This window comes from Carcharhinus amblyrhynchos, chromosome 3 (assembly GCF_965287045.1).
Source record: "Carcharhinus amblyrhynchos chromosome 3, sCarAmb.v2.hapA, whole genome shotgun sequence".
Lineage (NCBI taxonomy): Eukaryota > Metazoa > Chordata > Chondrichthyes > Carcharhiniformes > Carcharhinidae > Carcharhinus > Carcharhinus amblyrhynchos.
In genome coordinates this window covers 12,854,966-12,881,283 of record NC_137326.1, presented here as the reverse complement: position 1 = coordinate 12,881,283, position 26,318 = coordinate 12,854,966, and the positions used below count along the sequence as shown (strand labels likewise).

General features: G+C 40.8%; 1 protein-coding gene across 1 annotated transcript in view; it reads left to right on the top strand.

Annotated features, from left to right (window-relative positions):
- Window positions 1-26,318, top strand: part of LOC145335738 (guanine nucleotide-binding protein G(i) subunit alpha-2) — a 238,938-nt gene that overhangs the window by 157,528 nt on the left and 55,092 nt on the right. The window contains exon 5 of the mRNA XM_080181461.1: window positions 16,934-17,062. Within this exon, the coding sequence (XP_080037587.1) occupies window positions 16,934-17,062 (129 nt within the window). The remainder of the gene's footprint in view (window positions 1-16,933; window positions 17,063-26,318) is intronic.

Genomic DNA, 26,318 nt, shown 5'->3' with positions numbered 1-26,318 from the left:
TAATTAGGATAAGATAAAGTAGTGGGAGTGGGGTGGGGAGAGAGAGGGTGGGGTGGTGTCTGTCTATCTGATGCTTGCAAGTGTCTGTCTATCTGATGCTTGCAAGTGTCTGTCTATCTGATGCTTGCAAGTGTCTGTCTATCTGATGCTTGCAAGTGTCTGTCTATCTGATGCTTGCAAGTGTCTGTCTATCTGATGCTTGCAAGTGTCTGTCTATCTGATGCTTGCAGACTCATGTCCATCTGTAGCTATTTGCTCTCTGTTCCTTAGATGTTGAACATTGATTACAGCATTTGCCATTTCCTTGCTAGATGATCAGAAATAGATTGTGTTTACTACTATAAGTACAGGTCCATATACATACAATGGAGTAACAATTGCTGTACCACCAGTGAACAGAATTAAAGCTATGACTTGTTTTGAAATTGACTCCTAATGTGCAGTTGGGATGTGGGAAATTGAGATGCGGAAGTGAATAATTTATTGAACAGGTTAATATTGGGACATGCCAACAAATGGGTCAAATAAAATATTATTAACATGGAGAGTGGTAAATTTTTGCAACACTGTCATAGACCAGTTGATAAGTTTCCTGAAACTTGGTTGTTCTGAAATAACTGATGTTAATTTGTCTCTGTTTCAGAGTAATTGCTTGTGGTACAGGATATGGTGACAATATCAAATGAGAAAGTGAAAATGCATAATTTTTCTTCATTATCTTTTGATCCTCTGCCAAATTTCAAATGTTAAATGCTTAAGATGCTGAGGAGCAGAGGCAAAAAAGATGCAGCACCAGTTAAACTCAGTGACTTTAACATAGGTAAATGGCAAACAGTATAGGAGAATGGACACTGACAAGGAATTGTAAAAAATTAAGGCTTGATAAGAATGAAGGATTAAGAGTTAAAAAAAATACTATGCTGCATCAGGGATAGTAATTATAAGAAGACTTTGAAGGTAAAGAAAATAATTTGAGCTGGAAAATGACGGCTGGCAGTGCCACTGATGGGAGAGATAGTAGTTAGGGCACATTATAGACTAAAGTTTGTGGGAGGATCTGGGCAGAGGTATAGAATTGTATTGCATAGGGCATAGAATGCTGTGCACCTAAGAGGAGGATTATGAAATCGATGTGCTGAAAGCCATGGTGGAGTACACATGCAGTAGGTCAACAGAACGCAGGATAGGATTGGAGTGGTGACGTTTTGGGTTAGTTGAGATCAATGGACTGATGGAAGCATTTGGAGAAGCCAAGCTGTGAAGTGACTGAAGTATGTGGATGGGGGTTTCAGCAAGAAAGGGGTGGAGTTGAAGATGGAAATAGGCAGTTTTTGGTTATTAGGTTTGGACAGATAATATCTAGTAGGTATAAAAATGAAGATATCAGTGTGGTACTTGTTTTAACAGTGTAGAGTGGAGATGATCTTGAATTCCAGGAGGACAACCCTAAATTTATTTTTGCCTCATTTATAATTATAATTGACTTGACCTGCAAGGAACCAATGGTAAGCCTAAAAGTTTGTCTCCCTATCTTTGCTGTCTGATCAAGCAACCCCCATTGGTGAGCTAAATGCTGAGAACCAATCTGTGGTTGCACTGTTCCACTCTTGATTCATTTTATTGCTTCTCAGTAGACTTACAAAGACCAGAAACAGAAGGTGGGCCAACAATGAGTGTCGGTCTATCCCAATCAGATTAGAAAATACAAAAGCAGACTACTAACCAAAATGTAAGACATGCAGCATTTTGCCACGTTACAGCACTGCTTTAAGTACAAGCAGATCCAAAATAGCTTGGCTTGCGATGCTGTGGCGTCTAACCCAGAGACATTACAAAGCAGATTTCCACAGCACTTGAGGCAAAATGCTCCCAAGGGAATTTACTTGCAATTTGCTTGAAAGTCATGACCGTGTACTTTATTATTTACTCGTCAGACTTATTCCAAAAGGCTGGGAATGATGGCCTGAGCTAGCATCTCTTAAGAAACTATGGGGCTGTTGGCATGCTCAGATAGAGCACTCAATCAGCCCACGCAGCCATTATCATCAGAAATGGTGGCAAGACCAATTTTCATGGGTGTTCTCAGGCTCCTTAGAAAGAATAAACCCTATTTTTTCAGTACAGCTGCTGGAGTTGGAAGAGCTGTAAAAGAAAGGTAATCAGGTTAGTTTTGTAATGATTAACAGCTTGATGCTGTTCCTGCATCTCCACCCAAATCAATAAAAGGCGCAATAAGGTGTCCTTTGTTTATTTAAAGTGCAGCCAGCGACAGCAATTTTGTTCCTTTAACGGCATGTTTGTGGCAATGTCAACTTTTGCTATGGTCATCGAGGCAAAGTGGACCATGTTCCAGTATTATCCTCAGTAATTGTCCTACGTAGTGGCTCAGTTCAACACTTGCTTCCAGCAATCCTATCGCTTGGCGTTGCATGCTAATATCCCATACAAATTGCAGTTATTAGTCCATTTACTTTTATGCCTCTCGAATGTGAACCTTATTACCTGAGAGTAATTTTCCTTTAGTGTTAAGGAGAATTCCTTTCTCCTGCTTTCTCCCAGCTTAAAGGATGACTTGAGGAAGGGTTTTTATTCGGAATAATGGGAAATAAGTTGGAGCTGATAATTTCATCCTTGCCTTGGGTAAATTGGTGAAGCCACAAAGTCTGCAACAGATGAGTCAACGTTTGACTAATTTAGTTAATGTGGCTAGTGCTGAACATCATTAATTGCACCATTCAATTACTATTTAAAACAGCATTTCCAAATCATCAGGCAAAAAAAGATATTGAGATACTGAAAAAAAATGGTCCTTTTAAAGTTCACAAATGTCTGTCCCATGTCCGAAAAGCGCTGTAGCCATCATGATCTTTATGCATTTGACCACTGCCTGAGTGGTCCGAACTGACATGAAAATTCTTGATGGCTTAATTCCATGCTGTTTAGCAGCGTTGAGCTAGTTACTGCACTGAAGTAGAATTTTGAGTGAAGTGATGGGTACCAGGCCCTGATCTGGGAGTGCCTGATATTTATATTGGGTGCAAAAGTAGAAAAGCTGTTCCATCTCCAGTGCAAAGTTCTAACCATTCTTGTTTTTTCTTGGTTTTTGTGACTAAATTTGTAAAACAATTTTTCCTCCTTATTCTCCCAGTAGAGTAATTTTCCTGAAATAATTTGTATATTTTTGGAATACTGAGTTGTGCATGTTTGTATTTGAATCTCTGGTACTCATCTGTGCTTTGGACTGGGTATGGAGCACTGCATGTCCTTTCCCCTGAGAGTGGGAGGACAGGTAGCATAGGCCTGCTCTTGTCTGCCTTCTGAGGACGGCTTGTGGAATAGTTTTGACAGAGGTTGGATGGCTGTTGTTTACCTCACACTAATTAGAGAGTGATTGCACAGCAGAGAACTCTAAAGAGGGATTGGGAGAAAATCTGCAGCTGTGGCATTTTGGTGAATTCAGGTGGCAAAACCTATTGGGAAATCTGATGATTTTTTGGGTGGGCAAGAGAGTGAGTGAATTTTAAATGCCTTTGCTAGATTGAGTGAGTTTTAAATCACTACTGCAAATTATTGTTTAAAAAATGTTTCTTTCCCACCATTTCCCTTCAGTGTTTTGTTGGGTGTGGTTCTATAATTGCAGAGAGTTCTCCACTGCCTTCCCATACATGTTCTTTATATGAAGTTGTTGAGAGGAATGGGAAAAGCAGCATAGACCTGCCTAGTTCTCTTCCTTGCCCAGTTTCTGAGCATGCACTTAGCAGCAGAGGCCAATGGAGAGTGATTGACCATTTCCTTCTCCCTAGCCCAGACATTGAGGATAACCGCAGCCCTCTGTCATTAATCTCACAAGCAATCATTCCATTCACATTTCTCCACCCTGTCACTGTTACCTGAAATTATGTAAGGCCTTGGTACAGTTTTTGTCTCCTTAACAAAGAAAGATATACTTGTTCTAGAGGGGGAGCAGTTTAGACCTACTAGTCTGATTCATATCAAGAAGATATTGTCTTAGAAGAAGAAATTGAATACACTATATCTATAATCTCTGGAGCTTATAAGAACAGGCCATTTTAGACTGTATGACGTTTCTTAAGACCCTTGACAGGATTAGATGCTGGAGGATGTTCTCCCTGGTTGGAAAATCTAGAGGTAGGAGTCACGGTCTCAGAATAAGAGGTCAGTCATTAGGAATAAGAGAGGAGTTTCCTTGATTCAATCTGTTGTGTACCTTTAAATGCCATACTCCAGAGAGCAGTGTGTCGTTAGAAGTTGAATACGTTCAAGATGGAGATCAGATATTTGCATGGTAAGGGAATCAAAGAATATGAGGATAATGTCGGAAGGTGCAGTTGAGATAGATCAGTCATTCTCTTATTGAATGGAGGAGCAGACGAGAAGGGTCATTTGGCTTCTTCCACCTCCTACTACTTAACTGCCTTAACTCACTTCCAATAGATACCTCATTACCTGTTAGCTTTTATACTTCATGCCACTTGGATAAAAATATCAAATTAGATTTTTAAAATTGCCTTTACAACTTTGGGTGCTGTCTTCAATTTTCTGTGAGCCAGGGCCCCAAAGGGCATTCCCTTGCCTTCCTGAAGCACTCATCCCACAATCCTTGTGGGATTCCATAACTGCTGTTAATATTTGAACCAAAATGCCACACCTCAGGCTTGCTATTATTGAATTCTGTATGTTACTTTTTAGCCCATGTTCCCTATCAATAACTCAACAGTTTAATTTTACCTGCTAAAGGATTAACTTTATCTCCTACTTTCAACACCATTTCCTCTAGATCTATATCCATGACAAACAGAAATGGCTCCAGAATGGAACCTGTGGAACACCAGCCCTGCCTTTTCTCATCTGTTTCCTCCTAATTAATTTTACTATCCAGTTTGCTATCCTCTAATTCTATGCCACTTAACCTGCCAAAAAACCTTGTTAAAGGCCTTTGTAGGGCGTTTATGCTGTTTATCCACTGTAATTCCCAAACCTGGTCACATCTGTTACCTCTTAAAATTGAGTTTGTCAAACATGATTGTACCCTTTTGAAAGCTGTACCAACTATTTGTCACTATTTTCTTTTTCATTGAATCATAGAATCCCTACAGTGCATAAAGACACCATTCAGCCTATCGCGTCTGCACTGACCACAATCCCACCCAGGCCCTATTCCTGTAACCCCTCATATTTACCCTGCTAATCCCCCAACTCTAGGGTTAATTTAGCATGGTCAGTCAACCTAACCCACACATCTTTAGACTGTGGGAGGAAACCAGAACACCCCAGGAAACTCGCGCAGGCACGGGGAGAACGCGCAAATTCCACATAGACAGTGATCCGAGGCCTGAATTGAACCCGAGTCCCTGGCGCTGTGAGGCAGCAGTGTTAGCCACTGTGCCTCCCTAAGGATGCTGATTTCTAATCGGCATCCTTTATTTTCTATCATCTGAACTTAAGACAACATCCACACTTCCTTTATTCATCGTGTATGAAAGTATTTTTGTGGAAATTTATGTATGCCATACAAGCTGAGAATTGTACTTAAAATCAGTTTCCCATATTTTGGTTCCCAGAATAATATAAATACTGGCAGTTCCTCCACATCTCCAAAACAATGCCTGGCAAGTTTCAGCCTTTTGTACTTTGTTATTATTCGTTCTGAGAATGCTTTTTACTCTTGTAAAGGCACCCAACTTATTGATTTTCATAAATTTTTCGTAAATTGCTAAATGCCATATATTTACACTTACTCAATTCTTTATTTTTAGATATGTAGTAATTTCATTTTTAAAGTCTAAAGTTTATCCTGCTAAATCCTTGTAATTACCTGGATTAGACACCGTCTTTTCAAAGTAAGACATTTTGTTGGAAAGTGGACCTCAGCTAGCCTGTTTAACATTGGTCGAATCACTAGCCCTTGGTTTCAACCTTTTTGTCCTGGAAAGTAGACAAAATAATGTATTGAAATTGCAACATGGAAATAGGCCATTTGGCCCAATCAGTCTATGTTTATGTTCATCCCCTTGTGTGCAAATGGTCCCAATTGCATTTACCCACTTGAATTCCACTGCCTTTCAAAACTCCAAAGAATTTCCTTTTATTCTGTTCTACGTTTCTTGAATTTACTTTGGATCTAAGATGATGAATGGGATGGATAGGATAGAGGTGGAGAGACTCTTCCCGCTCAGAAAGGACAGTAGGACTAGGGGGCACAGCCTCAAGATAAAGGGAGGACGGTTTAGAACGGAGTTGAGGAGGAACTTCTTCACTCAAAGGGTGGTGAATCTCTGGAATTGTCTGCCCGCTGAAGTGGTGGAGGCTACCTTGCTAAATATTTTTAAGACGCGGGTTGATGGGTTTTTGATAAGCGAGGGGATTAAGGGTTATGGGGAGAGGGTGGGAATGTGGAACTGAGCCACGACAGATCAGCCATGATCTTATTGAATGGCGGGGCAGGCTCGAAGGGCTAGATGGCCTACTCCTCCTATTTCTTATGTTCTTATCTCTGGTCTTCATACTTCCATTATGTCAAAGTGTAATCCATTGTTCTAATAATATGTACTCCTCAACCCCTCAATGTTTTAAAGACTCAATTCGCTATTAATAACCTCACAGCAAACTCAAGATAGGATGGCTTCAAAAGGTTAGTTTATTCGCAGGCATTCAATATGAAGGAGGAGGATCACAGTGTTGCCTCCTTTACATTTATATTGCAAAAGAGGGATAGAGAAAAGTGAGATTTACAGTGCGGAGCTCACAGAGAAAAGCAACATTGTTTCACGTGGGTTCCGGAGTCCAGAATCAATGTCCAATGCAATGTTCCTTCATGGAGGTTGGTGGGCTGAGAACTAATGCTGTATATTTGCTTTTCCAATGATGTTGACTTCACATGATGAGTTGAGTGGTTAGCACTGATCCTGGCTTAATTGTTCAATCTGCTGAGCTGTTTTTACATAACTGAATAAGCAGGAGTGGGCCATTCGGCCCTTTGAACCTAATCCACCATTCAGTAAGATGAACTGACTGTAGTTTCACAGTGCCAGGCACCTGGGCTCAATTCCTGGCTTGGGTCACTCTATGCGGATTCTGCACATTCTCCCCGGGTCTGCGTGGATTTCCTCTGGGTGCTCCGGTTTCCTCCCACAGTCCGAAAGACATGCTGGTTAGATGCATTCGCCATGCTAAATTCTCTCTGCGCACCTGAACAGGCACTGGAGTGTGGCAACCTGGGGATTTTCACTATGACTTCATTGCAGTGTTTATGTAAGCCAATTTGTGACACTAATAAATAAACCACAACTAAGCATACAGAGGTGAATTGATCTTGTGCAGTCTTGGTACAGAATACCTGCAGAGGCATTGTAGGTGGGACCAAGTGTCAAAGCTGGACCAGAGGTCTATGAGGCTGCTAGTTAGATGGTAGACAGCAGACTGAGACTTTGCAGTTGAGCAAGCTAATGTTACTTGTTCCACAAGCCAGAAGCCCATGTCATCTGACTCCCACATTAACACACCATCTTTGACAAAGGGTCTGTAGCTTTTGTCTGGTTACCCAAGATTGCGAAATGTCACAACCATTAACAATTGAAAGGAAGGGTGTAGGACCCTTTGTCTTAGCAGACTCCTATTGGCCAGCCTGGGCTACGGAATACAGATAGCCTTTGTATAGTTTTCTTTGAATTTGATCTGTGCAGTCCATAGGAGTTATTAGTGGCTCTTCGGAGGTAATGATGCTAGAGTTTCCCTGATACTGCTAGGTAGCTTCCTTCAGGGTCACGGAGGGACAATATCATCACAGAACCATATTTAGCCATTTTAAACCTTTGTCCACTTTGAAATTTTTAGACAGAATGAACAAACTGATGTATTTTATAAGAAAAATATACATGATGTGAGGTCTTAGTCCCTCACAGATTTCAATCTATCTCTGAATTTATATTGTCTCTGCAGGCAGCATCTTGCTGAAGCTTGTATCCTCTCCAATATACTTTCCTCGGTGTGCTTAAAATAGCCATTTTAATCAAAGCAGTATGTTGCACATGAGTAGTATAAGAGTGCAAAATTAAATTGTCCACTTTAGTCGAGAATCTGAAAAGTGACTCATCATCAGGGAGCCCATTTGAGGAGGGACTGAGCATTGAGGAAGTTGTGGGAGTGATGTGCATTTAACCCTGGAGAAATTGAATGTGATTTGGCTGCATTAGCTGTTTCTTTAACATTTGGCCCCTGGCTCTTGTAACTGGGAAACAGCTGCGTATATAACTACCTGATTGATTAGTTGAGACTGTTGGCCAAGGAAATCCATTTTTCACCTGCTACCAGTTTAACTCTGCCCACGAAGCACATTGCACTAGAATCAGCTGCTGTTCCTGATGCCGTACTCTGCCATTACTTACAAAGTGCAATTAGCACGTCACACTCTCGTCTTCTGGCATCCTGATGCAGTCGGGTGCATTCACGGTGATAGCTTTACTGCAAATGCACAAGTTTTTTGAAGCACACTTTGTTGCCAGTTCAGATAAACTTTGACCAATGCAGTATGAAAAGATAAAGGCCTGTGGTTCTTAACAGGCTGGCAGCACTCAAAGGAGGGAAGGCGGGATGGGATCCACCCCGTTGCTGAGGGAAGCAAGGGTGGAAATTGCTGGGGCTCTGGGCACAATCTGCCAATGCTCACTGAATGCAGTTGTGGTGCCAGAGAGCCTAAAGTTTGCAATTTTTACACCCAAAAGAGAGGGATAATCTTGGCAACTACAGGTCAGTCAGTCTAACATTAGAACAATAATCCAAAACAAAACTATTTTGCATTTGAAAAAAGTATGGGCTGAAAATTGTAAATTAGTATAGATTTATTCAAGGCTAGCCATGTTTGACCAATTTGACTGCGTTATTTGATGTGGTAATGTCAAGAGTTGATGTGGGCCATGTAATCAATGGAAACATAGAAAATAGGAGCAGGAGAAGGCCATTTGGCCCTTCGAGCCTGCTCTGCCATTCATCACAATCATCATCCAACTCGATAGCCTAATTTTACTTTCTCCCCCATAACCTTTGATTCCATTCACCCCAATATGGATTTTTGAAAGGAGTTTTATAAAGTACCATGTTATGGGCTTGTTAAAAAAATTAAAACCCATGTGATCAGAGGAACAGTGACAGCATGGATAAGAACTTGGTTGGGGGTGGGGGGGGGGGGACAGCAGATCGTAGAGGGTGATGATGAGCAGTTGCTTTTCAGATTGAAGGGAATATGTGCAGTTGTGTTCTCCAGGGGTCAGTATTAGGACCACTGCTGATTCTGATACAAATAATCTGGATTTGTGTACAAAGGTTGCCAGATCAAAGTATGCAAGTGACCCAAAACTAAAATGTAGTGCATAATGAGGAGGGTAGTAACAGACTTTGGAGATCATGGGTGGGTGAAAAGGGCAGAGACAGAGCAGACGAAATTTAACAGATGTGTGAAATGATGCATTTTGATAGGAAAAATGCAGAGCAACAAATGTGTGTGAAATGATTCAATGTTAAAGGGAATGCACAAACAAGGAGACCTTGCGTGTAAGTATACCAATCTTTGAAGATGGAAGCTAAGTTGTTATGGTTGTTTTTTTTAAACAAAAAGCTTATAGGATTCTTGGACTTGAGTTACTGGCTGGATATTAGGAGTAGGAAATCCAAATAATTTTTTATTTTACTCCCTCAGTCTACTTTCCTTTTATACTTCTGGTGCTGCTGTTGTGGGTGTGGCAAACCAATCCAATGCTGACTGGGGATCAAATCTGGGACTTCTCTGGGTTATGCGCAATCTTTGATAATCTTGAGTTAGAGGGAACTCCCTTTTCAAAATAATTGAAAACTTTTTTGCTCGAGAATAAACTGGAAATATCTTTTTTTTTAAAAAGCACTTCTGCAAAGAACTGCTGATTTCAAGTGATCCAGGATGTTCATGCATAGATATAAGTAAATATTACCAAGTCTGTTCCACGGTTAGTAAATGGTTACTGTAGTGCTACCACTTGCTTGATGTTTTCACTCTTCCCATTTTAGATGTTTCTATGGTGATGAAGTTGAGGCAGGGGGGAACTGCACGTAGCATACTGCTCTGGTTCCAGGATGAGGTCAGGCATGCATAGAATGATGAGATGCCTGTTAATCTTAATGAACGTTGAAAATGCTGGTTAATTCTGTTGTCTTTTTGCTAAAATGCCAGAGTACCTTGTGACTGTTCGATGGTTGCAACGGATTCACGTAGTGTTGACATGAAAGTAGTTCGATTTTCTTTCCCCTAGACTGTGTACCTCTTTTTGTGTAGTTGTTTTCACAGAACATCTGCAGAAGTCATTTTTCTGCAAATGTTTCACTCTGTTTGGACTGTATGTCGCTACGTAATAAAAATGAAAGAAACCAGAGACCCTTTCTAATATACGTATTAGGTTTGCACCCAAACATTTTACAATAAATTTGAAGAAAATTTAGTAAAATCTGCTGCAGGATCCAAAAGGTGAGATTTTCTAGGGTCTTGATGTTGGGACACAGGCAGCTGTCAGTATTGTGTAGAGGTGGTTTTCCTTTGGTTGTGAGTGAAGGTTAGAGATTAGCACAGCTGTCAGGACTGATGGGGCTTTGTGTGAAAGTGAATATGGTTATTTATTTGAGAGATTGTTGGCCAGTCATGGAGCCTGTGATTTCAGCAGAACTTAATTCTGTCTGGTGCATGTTTAAAAGAGGAGTTCAATGACCCAACTGCTGTCTATGTGCAATTCTTACTGACAATCCCAACACAAGCACTTGAATTCTGTTGTCCTTTTAGAGGAATCTTTACATTGCAGCATCTTGAACAAAAAAAACAGAATTTCAGAGCGTGCAAAATTTTGGGAAGCTTAGCATATATTCAAATAGTGTCATTGCATCGCAGCATGTTGGTGTATCAATCAGTCATGCAGCAGAGTGGTCAGACATGAATGTGTGCTTACAGGTCCCATGTCCCGAATGGCCTCTATATGCTAACTGAGGCCAAATCTGTAGGTAGTTTAAACACAGGATACTGTTTGCTCTGGCAGTGAGTAAACTGGGAGCAATTACCTACTCTCACTCTTGGGACTAGAGTTGGGAGCATGCATTAAAAATAATTACAAAGGGAAATTATTGTGATGGTTCAAAGCTGTATGTCACTGAAATTTGTACTGCAAAGTGGTGCTGCAGTTTGTAAAAATTTGATATAGTTAAGTACTGTGAATGATGGCCAAGTAAAAGCATGTGTATTTCTGGTTCTGTTTGACTGTATACTCTAAAGAGAAAGACGAATATTTCATTTATATAGAATGTTTCACAACTTCACGTTTCAAGTGTTTTATAGTCAATTACATAGAGTTAAATGTAGTTGTGCTATGACACAACGGCAGTCATTTTGAAAAAAGCTATCAGCCGAACTAATTTGATAAACTGTTTTCATATCAAGTGAGTGGTAAATTTTAAGAAGGGAACGGGGAGGAATCTCCCCTGTTCTTCTTGGAATTAGTGCTGGAGGACATTTTATGTCCATCTGAAAGAACGGTTCTACAATTCATCCAAAAGACAGCAGTGGCAGTGATGCAGCATTCCTTAGAGTGTCAGCCTAGATTTTGTGTGCAAGAATTTGGAGCAGAACTGTGAATGAGCAACATCCTAACTTCGCTAAAAGTGCTATCTATCTTCAACCAGTCTTAAATGGGAGATCTCTTGTTTTTAAAATTGAGGCACTGGGTTCACTCAAGACTTTATTTCCCCAAAGTCATTGCACACACCTTACTATTGCGGTAACAGCAGTGATCTGCCCAAGGGCAAGTCTTCCCGTTTCTCCATGCCTCTCAGTCCTGCACTTTACTTTTCAGTTGATTGTAGGAGCCTCCCATTTGTAATTTTAAATTGTTTAACATGATTCTTTCTCCCTCTTGATTTGCATTCCTCTAAACTTCTTTCAAGCACCTTCACATTTTCATGATTTAGATTATGACCAATGTAACCTTGTTGCCTTTTCTTGATATTCATTGAAAATCTTTTCTCATGCATCACCCTGAGAACTACTGTTTTCTCCACCAGACCAACTCCATCCTTTTCCAGAATCTCATTTCATGACTTTCTAGATGTTCACTTTTCTTAGTGGAAGAAAATTAAAGCCAGTATTTTATAGTAACCGATTAGGAAGAGTTTCAGCATTTTTCACCAAGATCCCCACTGCAAGAAGGAAATGAAATTGTAGCATTTACTAAATGAGAGTAAAAGAAAACCTGGAGCCAAGTCACTCCAGGCTGCAGCTCAGCAGCTAATAGTTGTTCACAAGGACTTGGACTTGGCTGGGGGTAATATAGGGAGAGTCTCAAAAGGAAGACTGAAAATATAACGATGATTTGCTAGTGGTGATGGTTGAGGTAGGTTAGATAGATAGAATGGTTTGAAAGAGGTGACGTTTCTAGCTAGCTGCCAGCAAGTCCAATCCTGTCATGTTAGCGGGGCCAATTGAAAAAGTCAACCATTGATTCAAAAGTGCTTTGTTTTCCAAGTCATGTGTGTTCTACAACTGGGTGAAATCTCAAGGGTTTCATTCAGCATGTTCATCACCAGTTGAACCAAGCATCATGTGTAAACATGAAAACGATAGATAGGAAAAGGTCAACACGGCCTGTCCCAGTTTTTGTTAAAATAAATTGCTAAACTGTTGGCTTTCAATGGAGTTGTAAATTTATACAGGAAATGAATGGGGAAGGAGCTGTTCTCCTAAATGTATCTTTAGTTTTATTAATTGAGCTCTTAATTCTTTCAAGGAAGTGAGCATCACTGGTAAAGTCAACATTTGATGCCAGCCTTTAATCATCCTTAAGGTAATGGTGTGATGACTTCTTGCAGTCCATGTGGTGAACGTATACCCATACAGGTGTTAGGAAGGGAGTTAGATTTGGTAAATGTAATGGATTAGGGAGGTTCTGTTGAAGGAGAAGTGCATCTTGTAGATGCACAGTGCTGCAACTGTGTGCTGGTGGTGGAGGGAGTGAATGTTGAGCGTGGTAGATAGGGTGTCAGTCTGGTGGGCTGCTTTGTCCTGAATGGTATTGACTTGTTCAGTGTTTGTTGGAGCTGCACTCACCCAGACAAGTGGAGAGTATGCCGTCATACTCCTGACTCATACCTTGTAGATGATGGACAAGTTTTGGGGAGTTGGAAGTTTAATAACTCGCTGTTATATCATTATACTTTGTTCTATCTTGTGCAGACAAATGACTGTGTACAGACCAAAATAAAATGCCTGCAAGATCCCCCCACCCCCATCACTTAACTTCATAGTAGAAACTTGATCAGTTTTGTCTTGTGAAAGTTCCTGTCTGCACTCATTCTGCCAACCCTTTCTAATGGCATTGTGAGATTGGCAACTTGAGGCATGTTGAAAATTCTCAGTGGAAACATTTTCACCTCCATAGTCAAAAAGGTTTTTCTGACATTCTGGTGCAATACAAATGTACTGGCTCTTTTAGAGATGTGTTTTTCAGGTACGATGACCTCTTTGCCACCTAAGGTGAATATAGCCAATTCCCTAGCACTTCTTGAAGAAAATCATTGGGAGTTTCTTGCATCCTCATAGAGTCATAGAAGTTTATGGCATGGAAACAGGCCCTTTGGCCCAACTTGTCCATGCTGCCTTTTTTTAACCCCTAAAATAGTTGCAATTGCTCGTGTTTGGCCCATATCCCTCTAGACACTTACATGGGCAAGGTGGGTATAAACGCTTTTTAAAAGACAAAATTATACCTGCCTTTACTAGAACCTCTGGCAGCTTGTTCCAAACACTCACCACCCTCTGTGTGGAAAAACCATTCCCTCTGGACCCTTTTGTATCTCTTCCTTCTCACCTTAAATCTATGCCCTCTAGTTTTAGATCCCCCCCTACCTTTGGGAAAAGATATTGACTATCTAGCTGATCTATGTCCCTCATTATTTTATAGACCTCTGTAAGATCAGCCTCCTATGCTGCAGAGAAAAAAGTCCCAGTCTATCTAGCCTCTCCTTGTAACATCAAGTCCCAGTAGCATCCTAGTTTTCTGCACTCTTTCTAGTTTAATAGTAACCTTTCTATAATACGATGACCAGAACTGTACACAATTCAACATTTAGCTATCAGCCAAAATTAATACAAGTGGCTTTTCCAGCTCATTGCTATTTGTGAAACTTTGCTGAATGCAAATGAGCTGCGGTGCTCCCTTACATCACTCTCTACCCCAATCATGCTTCAGTGCAGGGAATGTATACACATCTCATAAAAGTTTGGTGATAACAGAATTGTGCATGCCATTCAGATTATTGCATCTGTAATGATCAACTGACCTTGGAAGTATGAAAGTTGCTTCTTAATTGCAAAAGTTATCCGAGTATCATTGATGGTGGATGGGCTGTGCAATGACACACAATTTCCAATGTTTATTTTTGTCAGCTGTCATTGTTTAGAGGGATGGATTCCTCAAAGTCATGTGTGGACCAAGGGTGTGATGCTGAAGGCTGAAGTGTTCGTTTCTCATCGGTCCTTGTATTTTCACTGAAATGGCTAGTGAGAGAACTGTTGATAATGCTGGTTAATTGTCATGCATATTTGTTTATGCAGTAGAAGTCTATTTGCTTTGGCAGGATTAACTCTTTGTACATCTAACAGTTATTTCTTTGTTCACATCAGTTACACCATCAGCCTTGTTACCCAAAGTACCTTTTCCAGATTTAAGAACATAAACATTAAGAACTAGGAGCAGGATTAGGCCTTCTGGCCCCTTGAGCCTGCTCCGCCATTCAATAAGATTATAGCTGATTTTTTTATGGACTCAACGCCACTTACCCGCCTGCTCACCATAACCCTTAATTCCTTTACTGTTCAAAAATTTATCTATCCTTGCCTTAAGAACATTCAATGGGATAGCCTCAACTGCTTCACTAATTTAAACAAATGTTCTCTTGAACCTATCTGCAAAAAAATGGAAAATCCTAAGTGTTTTCCCCCAATATTCTCCCTTTCCTGTTGGGAAAATCTTAATGCTTTCTCCATATGTTATAGTGAAGAATGTGAACTCTTGACTTCACTTCTTTCAAGACGTTGACGCAACTCCCACTTCTCGCCTTGAAGTGGATCAGTTTGCCTATGATGTTGCAGTTTGATTTTCCCAATGATTGAGGTATTGACCTTGATCCATCAGGTATTTTCTTCTCAAACTGTCTGAGATTGAGCATCTTCCTGGGAGATAAGGAAAGAAGAAATAAGACTGCTGATGGGCTGCGGTATCTTTTCCTAACCTCTATTATTTCTCTCTCTTCTGCCTCTCCCAGCCCTGGACATTGAGGAAGGTCGGATGAACTTTGCAGTGTCCAGTTTCAAGAACATAACATAAGAACTAGAGCAGGATTAGGCCATCTGGTCCCTTGAGCCTGCTCTGCCGTTCAATAAGATCATTGCTGATCTTTTCATGGACTCAGCTCCATTTACTCGCCCGCACATTATAACCCTTAATTCCTTTACTGTTCAAAAATGTATCTATCCTTACCTTAAAAACATTCAATGGGGTAGCCTCAACTGCTTCACTGGGCAGGGATTTCCACAGATTCACAACCCTTTGTGTGAAGAAATTCCTCCTCAACTCAGTCCTAAATCTGCTCCCTCCTTATTTTGAGGCCATGTCCCCTACTTCTAGTTTCACCTGCCAGTGGAACAAACCTCCCTGCTTCTATTTTATCTATTCCCTTCATAATTTTGTATGTTTCTAAAAGATCTCCCCTCGTTCTTCTGAATTCCAGTGAGTATAGTCCCTATCTACTCAGTCTCTTCTCATAAGCCAACCTTCTCAACTCCGGAATCAACCTAGTGAGTCTCCTCTGCACCAGCTCCAGTGCCGGTATGTCCTTTCTCAAATAAGGAGACCAAAACTGTACTCAGTGCTCCAGGTGTAGTCTCACCAGTACCTTTATAGAGTTGCAACACAATCTCCCTGTTTGTAAACTCCATCCCTCTTGCAATGAAGGACAAAATTCCATTTGCTTTCTTAATTACCTGGTGCACCTGCAAACCAACTTTTTGGGACTCGTGCACAGGGACACTCAGGTCCCTCTGCACAGAAGTATGCTGCAATTTTTTACCATTTTAAAAAAAATTACGGGAGTTTTGGCCTCCTTATTTGAGGAAGGATGTGGTGCATTTTAGACAGTTCAGAGGAGATTCACCATATTCGTTCCAGGAATGAAAGAGTTGACTTATGAAGAGAGGTTAAACAATTTGGGCTTGTACTTGCTGGAATTTAGAAAGATGGGAGGGGATTTGATTGAGGTATTTAAAATTTTAAAAGGGATTGATAAAGTAAACGTAGACCAAATGTTTCTTATAGGGCAATCTCGAGCAAGAGGTCATGGGTATAGGTTGAGAGGCGGTAGATTTAAAACTGAGATGAGGGGGAACTACTACTTGCAGGGAGTGGTGAATATGTGGAACTCGCTGCCCCATAGTGCGGTGGAGTCTAAATTGCTGAATGGTTTCAAGAGGGAGATAGATAAAGGGATATGGGGAACAGGTGGGGAGGTGTATTTGAGACCAGGGAGAGATTGGCCATGATCTAATTCAATGGGCTATATTTACTTGCTTCTGCCCCTAATTCCTATGTTCCTAACCAGTGTTACAATAATTAGCCATTAGGCTGTTTCCAAAAGTATGTTTGAATGTATTCCCTTGTGAAAAAAATCTGTCTTTCACTTACCAATCTCTCTAGTGTTACTGCCAAAATGATGAACTCATGTCATGTTGAGGTCTCTTGTACTGAAAAGTAGGCCTTCCGTGAAAATGTACGGTGCCTTTTTTATGTTCTGGCTATTGCTGTTATAATCAGTTGATAATTATTAATTGAGTGCTTTTAATTTTATTCTTTTGCAGTTATCTGAATGATCTTGAAAGGATAGCGCGATCTGATTACATCCCGACCCAGCAGGATGTGCTGCGAACCAGAGTCAAGACTACAGGCATTGTAGAAACCCATTTCACTTTCAAGGACCTACATTTCAAGTAAGCATCGCATGGTTAAATTCTGTGCTATTGCTTCTGATTAGATTAAAAGCAATAAGAGCTTCCTGCACAAATTGATAAAACAAGTATTTTTTGAGGGGCGGGAGACATTGTAATCTGTTCACTATTGCTTGGTTTATGTTAGTACATTATTGATTCTGATCCTGCATCTGTTATACGTGATGAGATTAGATTTTTATTCTGTGTTTTATTTCATGACCCTTCCTGAGCCTCCTGTTTCAGGCAGTTTCCTACTAAAGAAGATGTAACAACTGTCTGCTTCTAGTCCTTTGCCAGTGTCATTTTGTTTTTAAACATTATTTCCTTTAATGTAGAAGAGTAAGGAGTCATTTAATTGTGCTTTTTAAAATGATTGAGATAAGAACATAAGAAATAGGAGCAGGAGTAGGCCATCCAGCCCTTCGAGCCTGCCCCGCCATTCAATAAGATCATGGCTGATCTGTCGCTGCTCAGTTCCACTTTCCCGCCCTCTCCCCATAACCCTTAATCCCCTCTCCTATCAAAAACCCATCAACCCGCGTCTTAAAAATATTTAGCGAGGCAGCCTCCACCACTTCATTTAAGACCATGAGAAATAGGAACAGGAGGAGGCTGTTCGGCCCCTTGAGCCTACTCTGCTATTTAATGGGATTGTGGCTGATTGTCACAAAAACCGAACTGGTATACAAATGTCCTGGAAGGGGACAGTTGGGTGGTGGGGACAGGAAGGAGAAAGAAACTAGGCTTGTTTTCACTGGAAAGACAGGCTGGGGAGACCTGATAGAAGCCTACAAAATTGAGAGGCATAGACAGGGCAGACAGTCAGAAGTCACTTCCTAGAATGGAAGTGTCAATTTCAAGGGGGCACAGGTTCAAGGTGAGAGGGAGAAAGTTTAAGGGAGATGTGTGGGGGATGTTTTTCATGCAGAGTGGTGGGTGCTTGGAATGTGCTGGCAGAGGAGGTTGTGGAGGCAAGCACATTAGCAACATTTAAGAGGCATCCTGTTGGGTGCATGAATAGGGAGGGAATAGAAGGATGTGGACCGAGTAAGGACAGAAGATTTTTTTTTACGTTTAGTTAGGGCATCATGATCGGCGCAGGCTCAAAGGGCAGAGAGGCCTATTCCTGTGCTGTACTTTTCTTTGTTCTTTGAAACCAGCTATTATTGCTGATATGTCACCCCCATCCAACACCATTTTGATGGATTCTTAACTATTCTGTGAAATAACGTTAAAAAATGCCGCTTTATTGAGTTGTGGTTGATGGAGGTGATCCATTGTTTCAAGAAAAGTAGGACTGGATAATTCCAGCCTTGCCAGAAAGGTGTTTGAAATAAACATTTTTTTTTGCTACGCATTATTTAAAAAGAGCTGGTTTAACCGTTTCCAGAGTTTCATTCCTTGAGTTGTTCTTCATTTGGATCCCAACGTATTTTCGATATTTCAGTGGTTTGATTCCAAGTTAGACTAAATTTAGGAGGACTGGGGCTGGCAACTAATTATTCTGTTGAAGCCTCGCTGAGCAACCATTGAAAGATCACTTTTCTGTACAAAGGTTGACATCAATGTTTTAGACTGTCCGTTCATGCAGCTTGCATGCTAGTGCACACCTGCCACACAGTGGTATTCCTGAGCCTTCTAGCTCTGAAGAGCAGGAAGAAGCAGCACTGAATCATGCAGGTATATAGTATAAGCAACAGCGGAGTGATGACCCAATGGTACTATCACTCGACTATTGATCCAGAAATTCAGATGATGTTCTGGGGACCCTGGTACAAATCCCACTACAGCAAATGTTGGAATTTGAATGTAATAAAAGTAAGAATCTACTGATGACTATGAAACCATTGTCGACTGTCAGAAAAACCCATCTGGTTCACTAATGCCCTTTAAGGAAGGAAATCTGCCGTCCTTACCTGGGCTGACCTACATATGACTCCAGAGCCATAGCAGTGTGGTTTACTCTGAACAGCTCTTAGGCAATTAAGGATGGGCAATAATTGCTGGCCAAACCAACAACGTTAATGTCCACGATTGAATAAATAAAACCACAGAGGCACAGTGTGCAAGGTAAGTTCAGGTTGCTAGGTTCTCACAGCCTATACTATCAATGTCATTAGACCAGAATTGATTTTGAGATCAGCTGATTGGAAGAGGAGTTTATCGAAAATAAGTTTATGCAGGTACAATAATTTTATTTGCAAGCCTACATGCAGCATTTGAGAACGCCTCCAGTTTGAACCAATTTCATTTCTACAGAACAAATTATTAAAATCTGAGACCCTAGATTTGAAGATTGACTGTTAGCCAAGCATCCACAAATTCACCATTCTTGTCACTATTCTTTTCTGATGTTGGTGAAAACTGCGTTATTGTCCTCTTATGGGCAAGCTGAGAGCAGAGTCATAGCAATCTGGAGGCATTTCAAGAGGCTTGCAATCAGTCGTGTCATTGGTGTACATTTACCTTTTATATTGTCATCTCGTTTACAGCAGCACAGCTGTCCTTGAGGCAGGCCTGTTGTTCTATTAAATTGAAAAGTTCTTGTTAAAGCTGTAATTGTTTAGGACAATTCATGTTCATGTGTTTTGAGGGAGGTTGGTGTTTTGGCTCTCTCTCCAACCCTGGGAAGATCCATGCCAAATATTTTCTAAATGAAAACTTTGTTACACAAGCAAATTTAAGAAGTAAAGCCAAGCACTATTTATCACAACGACCTTGGGTTTTAAATGAAACCTCAGAGGAAAGATCATCATTCAAAGCAGGTTTGATTTGGTAACTGGTACCGAGAGAGAGAGAATTGTGAGACTGCCAACAGTTTGTATGCTACTGAACACAAGTGTCAATGTTTCACAGGAGAGATGTATCATGAATGACTGTGTCGATCTTGACTATGCTCGTGTGGTTTAAGACGTGCTGTAGAAAGCATTAGAGGTGTGGCATCAGTGGTTAGCACTATTACCTCACAGCGCCAGAAACCTGGGTTCAATTCTGTCCTCGGGTCACTGTCTGTGCGGTGTTTGCACTTTTCCCCATGTCTTTCCTCCGGGTGCTCCGATTTCCTCCCACAGTCCAAAAATGTGCAGGTTAGATTGATTAGCCGTGCTAAAATTGACCCTCATGTCAGGGGGATTAGCAGAGTAAATGTATGGGGTTATAGGAATAGGGCCTGCGTGAGATTGAGGTTAGTACAGACTTGATGGACCGAATGGCCTCCTTCTGTACTGTCGGGATTCTACGAGGTTTGCTGGGCACTTTGTTGAAATTCTTATGAAAGCTTGATCTTCACCCTAGCAATGACCGTAACACTACATTCTGCACTGTCTTGTTTCCTTCTCTATGAACGGTATGCTTTGTCTATAAAACGCGTAAGAAACAGTTTTCACTATGTTAATACATGTGACAATGATGAATCAAATCAAATTCACAGGCAATTATTGTTTTAAAATCAAATCACTGTTCGTTTCATTTTTTAGAAATCTGGATCCCAGTGCGGCGTTAAACTTGACTAAAAGTTTCGTTTCAACAGTAGAACAGTTACATAATTGAAATAAAAAGAGAGTGCTGGAATATTCAGGGCTTGCAGCATTTGTAGAGAGAGAGAAACAAAATGTGACTGTTCTTCATAGCTATCGTATGTCAGACTATTTACGTAAGAACATAGGCCTCTCGATTGCTTTGTTCAGTAAGATCACAGCTGATCTGATTGCCCCAACTCCAATGTTCTGCATGTTGCCCAGAACCCCAACAGTTTCAAGAGTTTGTCTGTCTGAGCCTTGAACATATTCAATGACCCAGTCTCCACAGCTCTGGAATGTGGAGAATTCTAAAGATTCATGACCCTCAGAGAAGAAATTCCTCCTCACCCCCATCACAAATGGGCAACCCCTTACTCTGAAACTGTGCCCTCTTATTATCCCTTGAGGGATAACATCCTCTCAGCATCTATCCTATCATGCACCCCACCCCCCTCCCGATATGCTTCAAGAAGGTCACCTCTTATTCTTCTAGCTTCAAATGAGTGCAGACTCGATCTTTCCTCAAGACCGTCCCTCCATCCCAGAAATGAACCTGGTCAACCTTCTCTGAATTGTATCCAATGCAAACATATCCCTGAAATAAGGAGACCACACAGTACTCTAGGGTATTAATAGGACCATACCTAAGTTGTTACAACTGGTCCCCAGGTGAGGTCCCCATATCCCGGACAAGATTCCTCTGGATGGGATGCCCCCAAATTGTTATGCCGTCTTGTGGCGGGATGAACTGGCTCACTTTCTTTATACAACCACTTGGTTGGTCACAACAAGATTACTTCAAAAAGGATCCCTTCCCTTGCAAATACTATTACCATGTCCAAATGTAATTATACTTCAAAAGTATCCTATTTAACCAGCTTTCTTGAGTTAGTGAGTTTATCAGCTACTAAACATGAGAAAAATAATAAAGCGCATGCATTCACACAGACTAGAATTGAGTCCAAAAATACGTTTTAAAATTTCGTGCAAATCTGTCATTGGCTTGCCTATGAGGAGTAGATGGTGCAATGTTGGAGCCATTTAAGATTCGTGATTCCAGTAGTGCTGACTTCAGTTGAATAATTCTGCATTTTAGCTGACAATGCCTTGCTTCCTTTATGGTTGTAACTTTGCTTGCTTCAGCAATCAGAAAGATCAAGACATGTATTTTTTTTGCCTGTCAGAACCACAGGTTCTGCTGCTGCCCTTGTTGCTGTGTCACACACTGACACACCCAACACTAGTCCACACTGACCAAGTTTTGCAGTTGGCTTTTTTCCCAGTCTCATCTCTCTTCCTGGAAGGCTCAAATCCACACATTAGTCTGGGGCATTACTTACTGGATATCAATCATGCTGAGATGATATGCTACCGTTATCTGCAGAGGAGATGGCTGTTAGTTTCTGTATAGCTTTTGTATATTTGATATGTCCCCTCTGGAAGGAGGGTGTGATATTATATTGTCTTTCTCGCAGTATCACTCACACCAGAGAAATTTGGACAGTGACTAAATTTACACACCCAGAATTTACATCCGTGGCCATTTTTGGCTGGTGTGTCCATTTTTATAACACACATCTTATGTAAAATTCCAATATACAAACATAATTCGAGATATTTTTTCTCCATCATTGTGATACACGTGGCAAAACTCCCTAAATTTATACCCTAACCCCTTTGCAATGAAGGGCAGCATTCCATTTGCTTTCCTAATTACTTCCTGTACCTGATGGTAACCTTTCATGCTTGATGAAAACATAAGAACGAGAAGCAGGAGTGGGCCATCTGGCCCCTCGAGCTTGATCTGCCATTCAATAAGATCATGGCTGATTTTTTTTGTGGACTCACTCCACTTACCCACCCGCTCACCATAATCCTTCATTCCTTACTGTTCAAAAATGTATCTATCCTTGCCTTAAGAACATTCAATGAGGTAGCCTCAACTACTTCACTGGGCAGGGAATTCCACCGATTCACAACCCTTTGTGTGAAGAAGTTTCTCCTTAACTCAGTCCTAAATCTGTTCCCCCTTATTTTGAGGCCATGTCTCCTAGTTCTGGTTTCAAGTACCAGTGGAAACAAATTCACTGCTCCTATTTTATCTATTCCCTTCATAATCTTTTATGTTCTTATAAGATCTCCCCTCATTCTTCTGAATTTCAATGAGTATAGTCCCAGTCTACATAGTCTCTCCTCATAAGCCAACCCTCTCATGTTTTTATTTGACTCTTCTTCCCACCAAAGTAGATAACATTGTCTAACTATATACTAACTCTTGTCATTTTTTTTTGCCCACTCACGTAACCTTTCTTTATCCCTTTGCAGACTCTAGTTTGCTTTAACATTTATCTTGGTATCGTAAGCAAATTTGGCTACAATGCAAATGGTCCTTTCATCCAGGTTATTAATACAGATTGTAAATAATTGAGACCCCAGCACTGATCTCTCTGGCAGCATACTAGTTACAGTTTGTCAACCTAGAATGGCCCATTTATTCCAATTCTTTATTAGCCAACTAATCTTTTGCCCATGCTGATGTATTGCTCCCAGTACAATGAGCTCTTATTTGTGCAGTAACTTTTCTTGTGACACCTTATCAAATGTTTTCTGGAAATTCAAATATGCTATATCTACTCATTCCCCACTATCGACGCTGCTTGTTATATCCTGAAAGGACTGTAATAAATTTGTCAAACATTATTTCCCTTTCACAAAACAATGTTGACTCTGCCTGATTTATATTGTGATTTTCTTATCCTGCTACTACTTCCTTATTAATGAACTCCAGTATTTTCCTAGTAACAAATGACTAGCCTATGGTTTCCTGCTTTCTGCCTCGTTCCTTTCTTTAAGGTGTTTCATTTATGTTTTTCCAGTCCACTGGGACCTTTACAGAATCCACAGAATTTTTGAAAGATTGCAACGAATGCAGCCACAATCTCTTTACCCACATTTAAGGCACTAAAATGCAGGCCATCAGATCCAGGGATCTTGTAAGTCTTTAATCCCATTCGTGTTCCTAGTACTTTTTCTCTGCTGATAATTGTCTGCAAGTTCCTCCCTTCTTTTTATCCCCATGGTTTTCTGCTATTACTGAGAAATTTTAGTATCTTCTATTATAAAGGACAATACAAAATATTAATTCAAAGTCTCTGCTATATCCTTGTTTCCCAATTTTAATTCCCCAGACTTATCCTCTAAGAGACCAATGCTCACTTTAGCTACTCTCTTCCTTTCTATATACTTATAGAATAGAGTCATAGAGATTTGCAGCATGGAAACAGGCCCTTCGGCCCAACTTGTCCATGCTGCCCTTTTTTTTAAAACCCCTAAGCTAATTCCAATTGCCAGCATTTGGCCTATATTCCTCTATACCCATTGTATCCATTTAACTATCTAAATGCTTTTTAAAAGGGAAAATTGTACCCACCTCTACTACTATCTCTGACAACTTGTTCCAGATATTCACTGCCCTCTGTGTGAAACAATTACCCCTCTGGACACTTTTGCATCTCTCCACTCTCATTTTAAACCCATGTCCTCCAGTTTTAGACTCCCTATCTAGCTGATCTATACCCCTCATTATTTTACAGACCACCTCTCAGCCTCCTACGCTCCAGAGAAAAAAGTCTCAGTCTATCCAGCCTCTCCTTACAACTCAGTATCTCTTACTGTCTGTCGTTTTTCTTGCTAGTTATTTTTCCTCTTATTTTTAATCATTCATTGCAGGTTTCTAAGACTTTCCTGATCTTCCGGCCTATCTTTAACCTTTGCAACATTGTATGCTTATCCTTTCAATTTCATGCCAACCGTAACTCCTTACTAAGCCATAGATGATTCACCCTTTTTGTAGACTTCTTTCATAATGGAGTATATTTTTGTTGGGATCATGGGTATGAAATATCTTCATAAATGTCTGCCACTGTTTATTACTGCTTTCTAACCTTTTAATCTATTTCCTCAGTTCGCTTTAGTCAGCTTTATCTTCATACTTTGACGTTATTTAGCTTTAAGGCACCAGTTTCAGACTCAAGTTAGCTGCCCTCGAACTGAACATGAAATTATGGTATGATCACTCTTCCTAAGAGGATCCTTTATTTTGAAATCAATAATTAGCCTGTCTCATTATACATTACCAGACCCTAAAACAGCCTGTTCCCCTGGTTGTTTTGTTCTAAGAACCTGTCCCAAATACACTTTTATGATCGCGTCCTCAAGGCTATCTTTGCCAGTTGATTTATCCAATCTGCATGAAGCTAAAAGCTGCTCACCATTATTGCAGTATCTTTCTATAGGCCCCCATTATTTCTTGATGCATACTTTGTCCTTCCCGCTCAAAAAAGACAGTAGGACTAGGGGGCACAGCCTCAAGATAAAGGGGAGGCGGTTTAGAACGGAGTTGAGGAGGAACTTCTTCACTCAAAGGGTGGTGAATCTCTGGAATTCTCTGCCCGTTGAAGTGGTGGAGGCTGCCTCGCTAAATATTTTTAAGAAGCGGGTTGATGGGTTCTTGATAAGAGAGGGGATTAAGGGTTATGGGGAGAGGGCGGGAAAGTGGAACTGAGCTACAACAGATCAGCCATGATCTTATTGAATGGCGGGGCAGGCTCGAAGGGCTAGATGGCCTACTCCTGCTCCTATTTCTTATGTTCTTATGTTCTTATTGCTAATGTTAGGGGACCTTTAAGCTATTCCCGACAGTGACTTCTTTCCCTTGCTATTCTTATCTTTATTCAAACTGATCGTACATTTTAATCTCCTGAACCATTGATCATTTCTCACTAATTGATGAATATCATCCTTTATAAGCAGAACCACCCCCGACTGCTTTTCCTTTCTCCCTCTGCTGCTGAAATGTCAAGTACTCCGAATATTCAGTTCCCAGCTCCGGTCACCTTGCACCATATCTCGATAATGGTTGAATGTGTTCATTAATTACACGGCAGAACTGTCGTGCAGAGAGAATTTTTGTGCAAACCTGTAAAGCTATGAAAGTAGTGGGTACGTTTTCAACACTCTTTTAATAAAATTTATTGAATTTAGATACTTGGAGCAGGATTTAACACTCTGAAATCCAGAGAGTAAGCTACTCAGGTCACAGGTTCCAATTGGCACTCCTGTACACAGAAACAAACTGGGCAACTGGTTTTAAAATATAAAGTAGGCAATTAGGAATCAAACTTGATTCTCGGACTGATGCAGTGCTGGCTTCTACCCCGCCTTTTCACCCATCGAAACCTTGGTTACGTGAGCCATGAATTTTACCATCTGTATCCAAACCTACATGATTCTCAGTGCCTGCCCTTGTTAACTCAATTTGCTGCAAACAACAGATTGCAGCATTTCTGCAGAGGCATTATGGAGGGCTACAGTGTGTCTGTGCAGCAGGATCCTCCTTCTACTATGCAGATGCTTGCATGATCCTTGTGTCCTTCCTTTGTTGATGTTCATAGAATTGTTTTGCCTGAGTGCTGTTGTTGGAGAAGCTGTCTTGGAATTGTAGCAGCCCTTCTGAGGGAAGTAAGTTAATGGCTGCAGTGGCAAGACTGCTGAAGCACCTTTGGTTAATGAATTGACGTCTCATGCTGTTGCCCTTTGCAATTTAACATGTCCCTGCAAGTTCCCTGATCACAGCAGTAGCGTTCAAACAACTTTTCAAAAAACAAGGAAACCACAGCAGGGATGAAGGGAAATCAGATTCTTTATGGTGGCTGAACGAAGGGCAGTGTATTACCTGT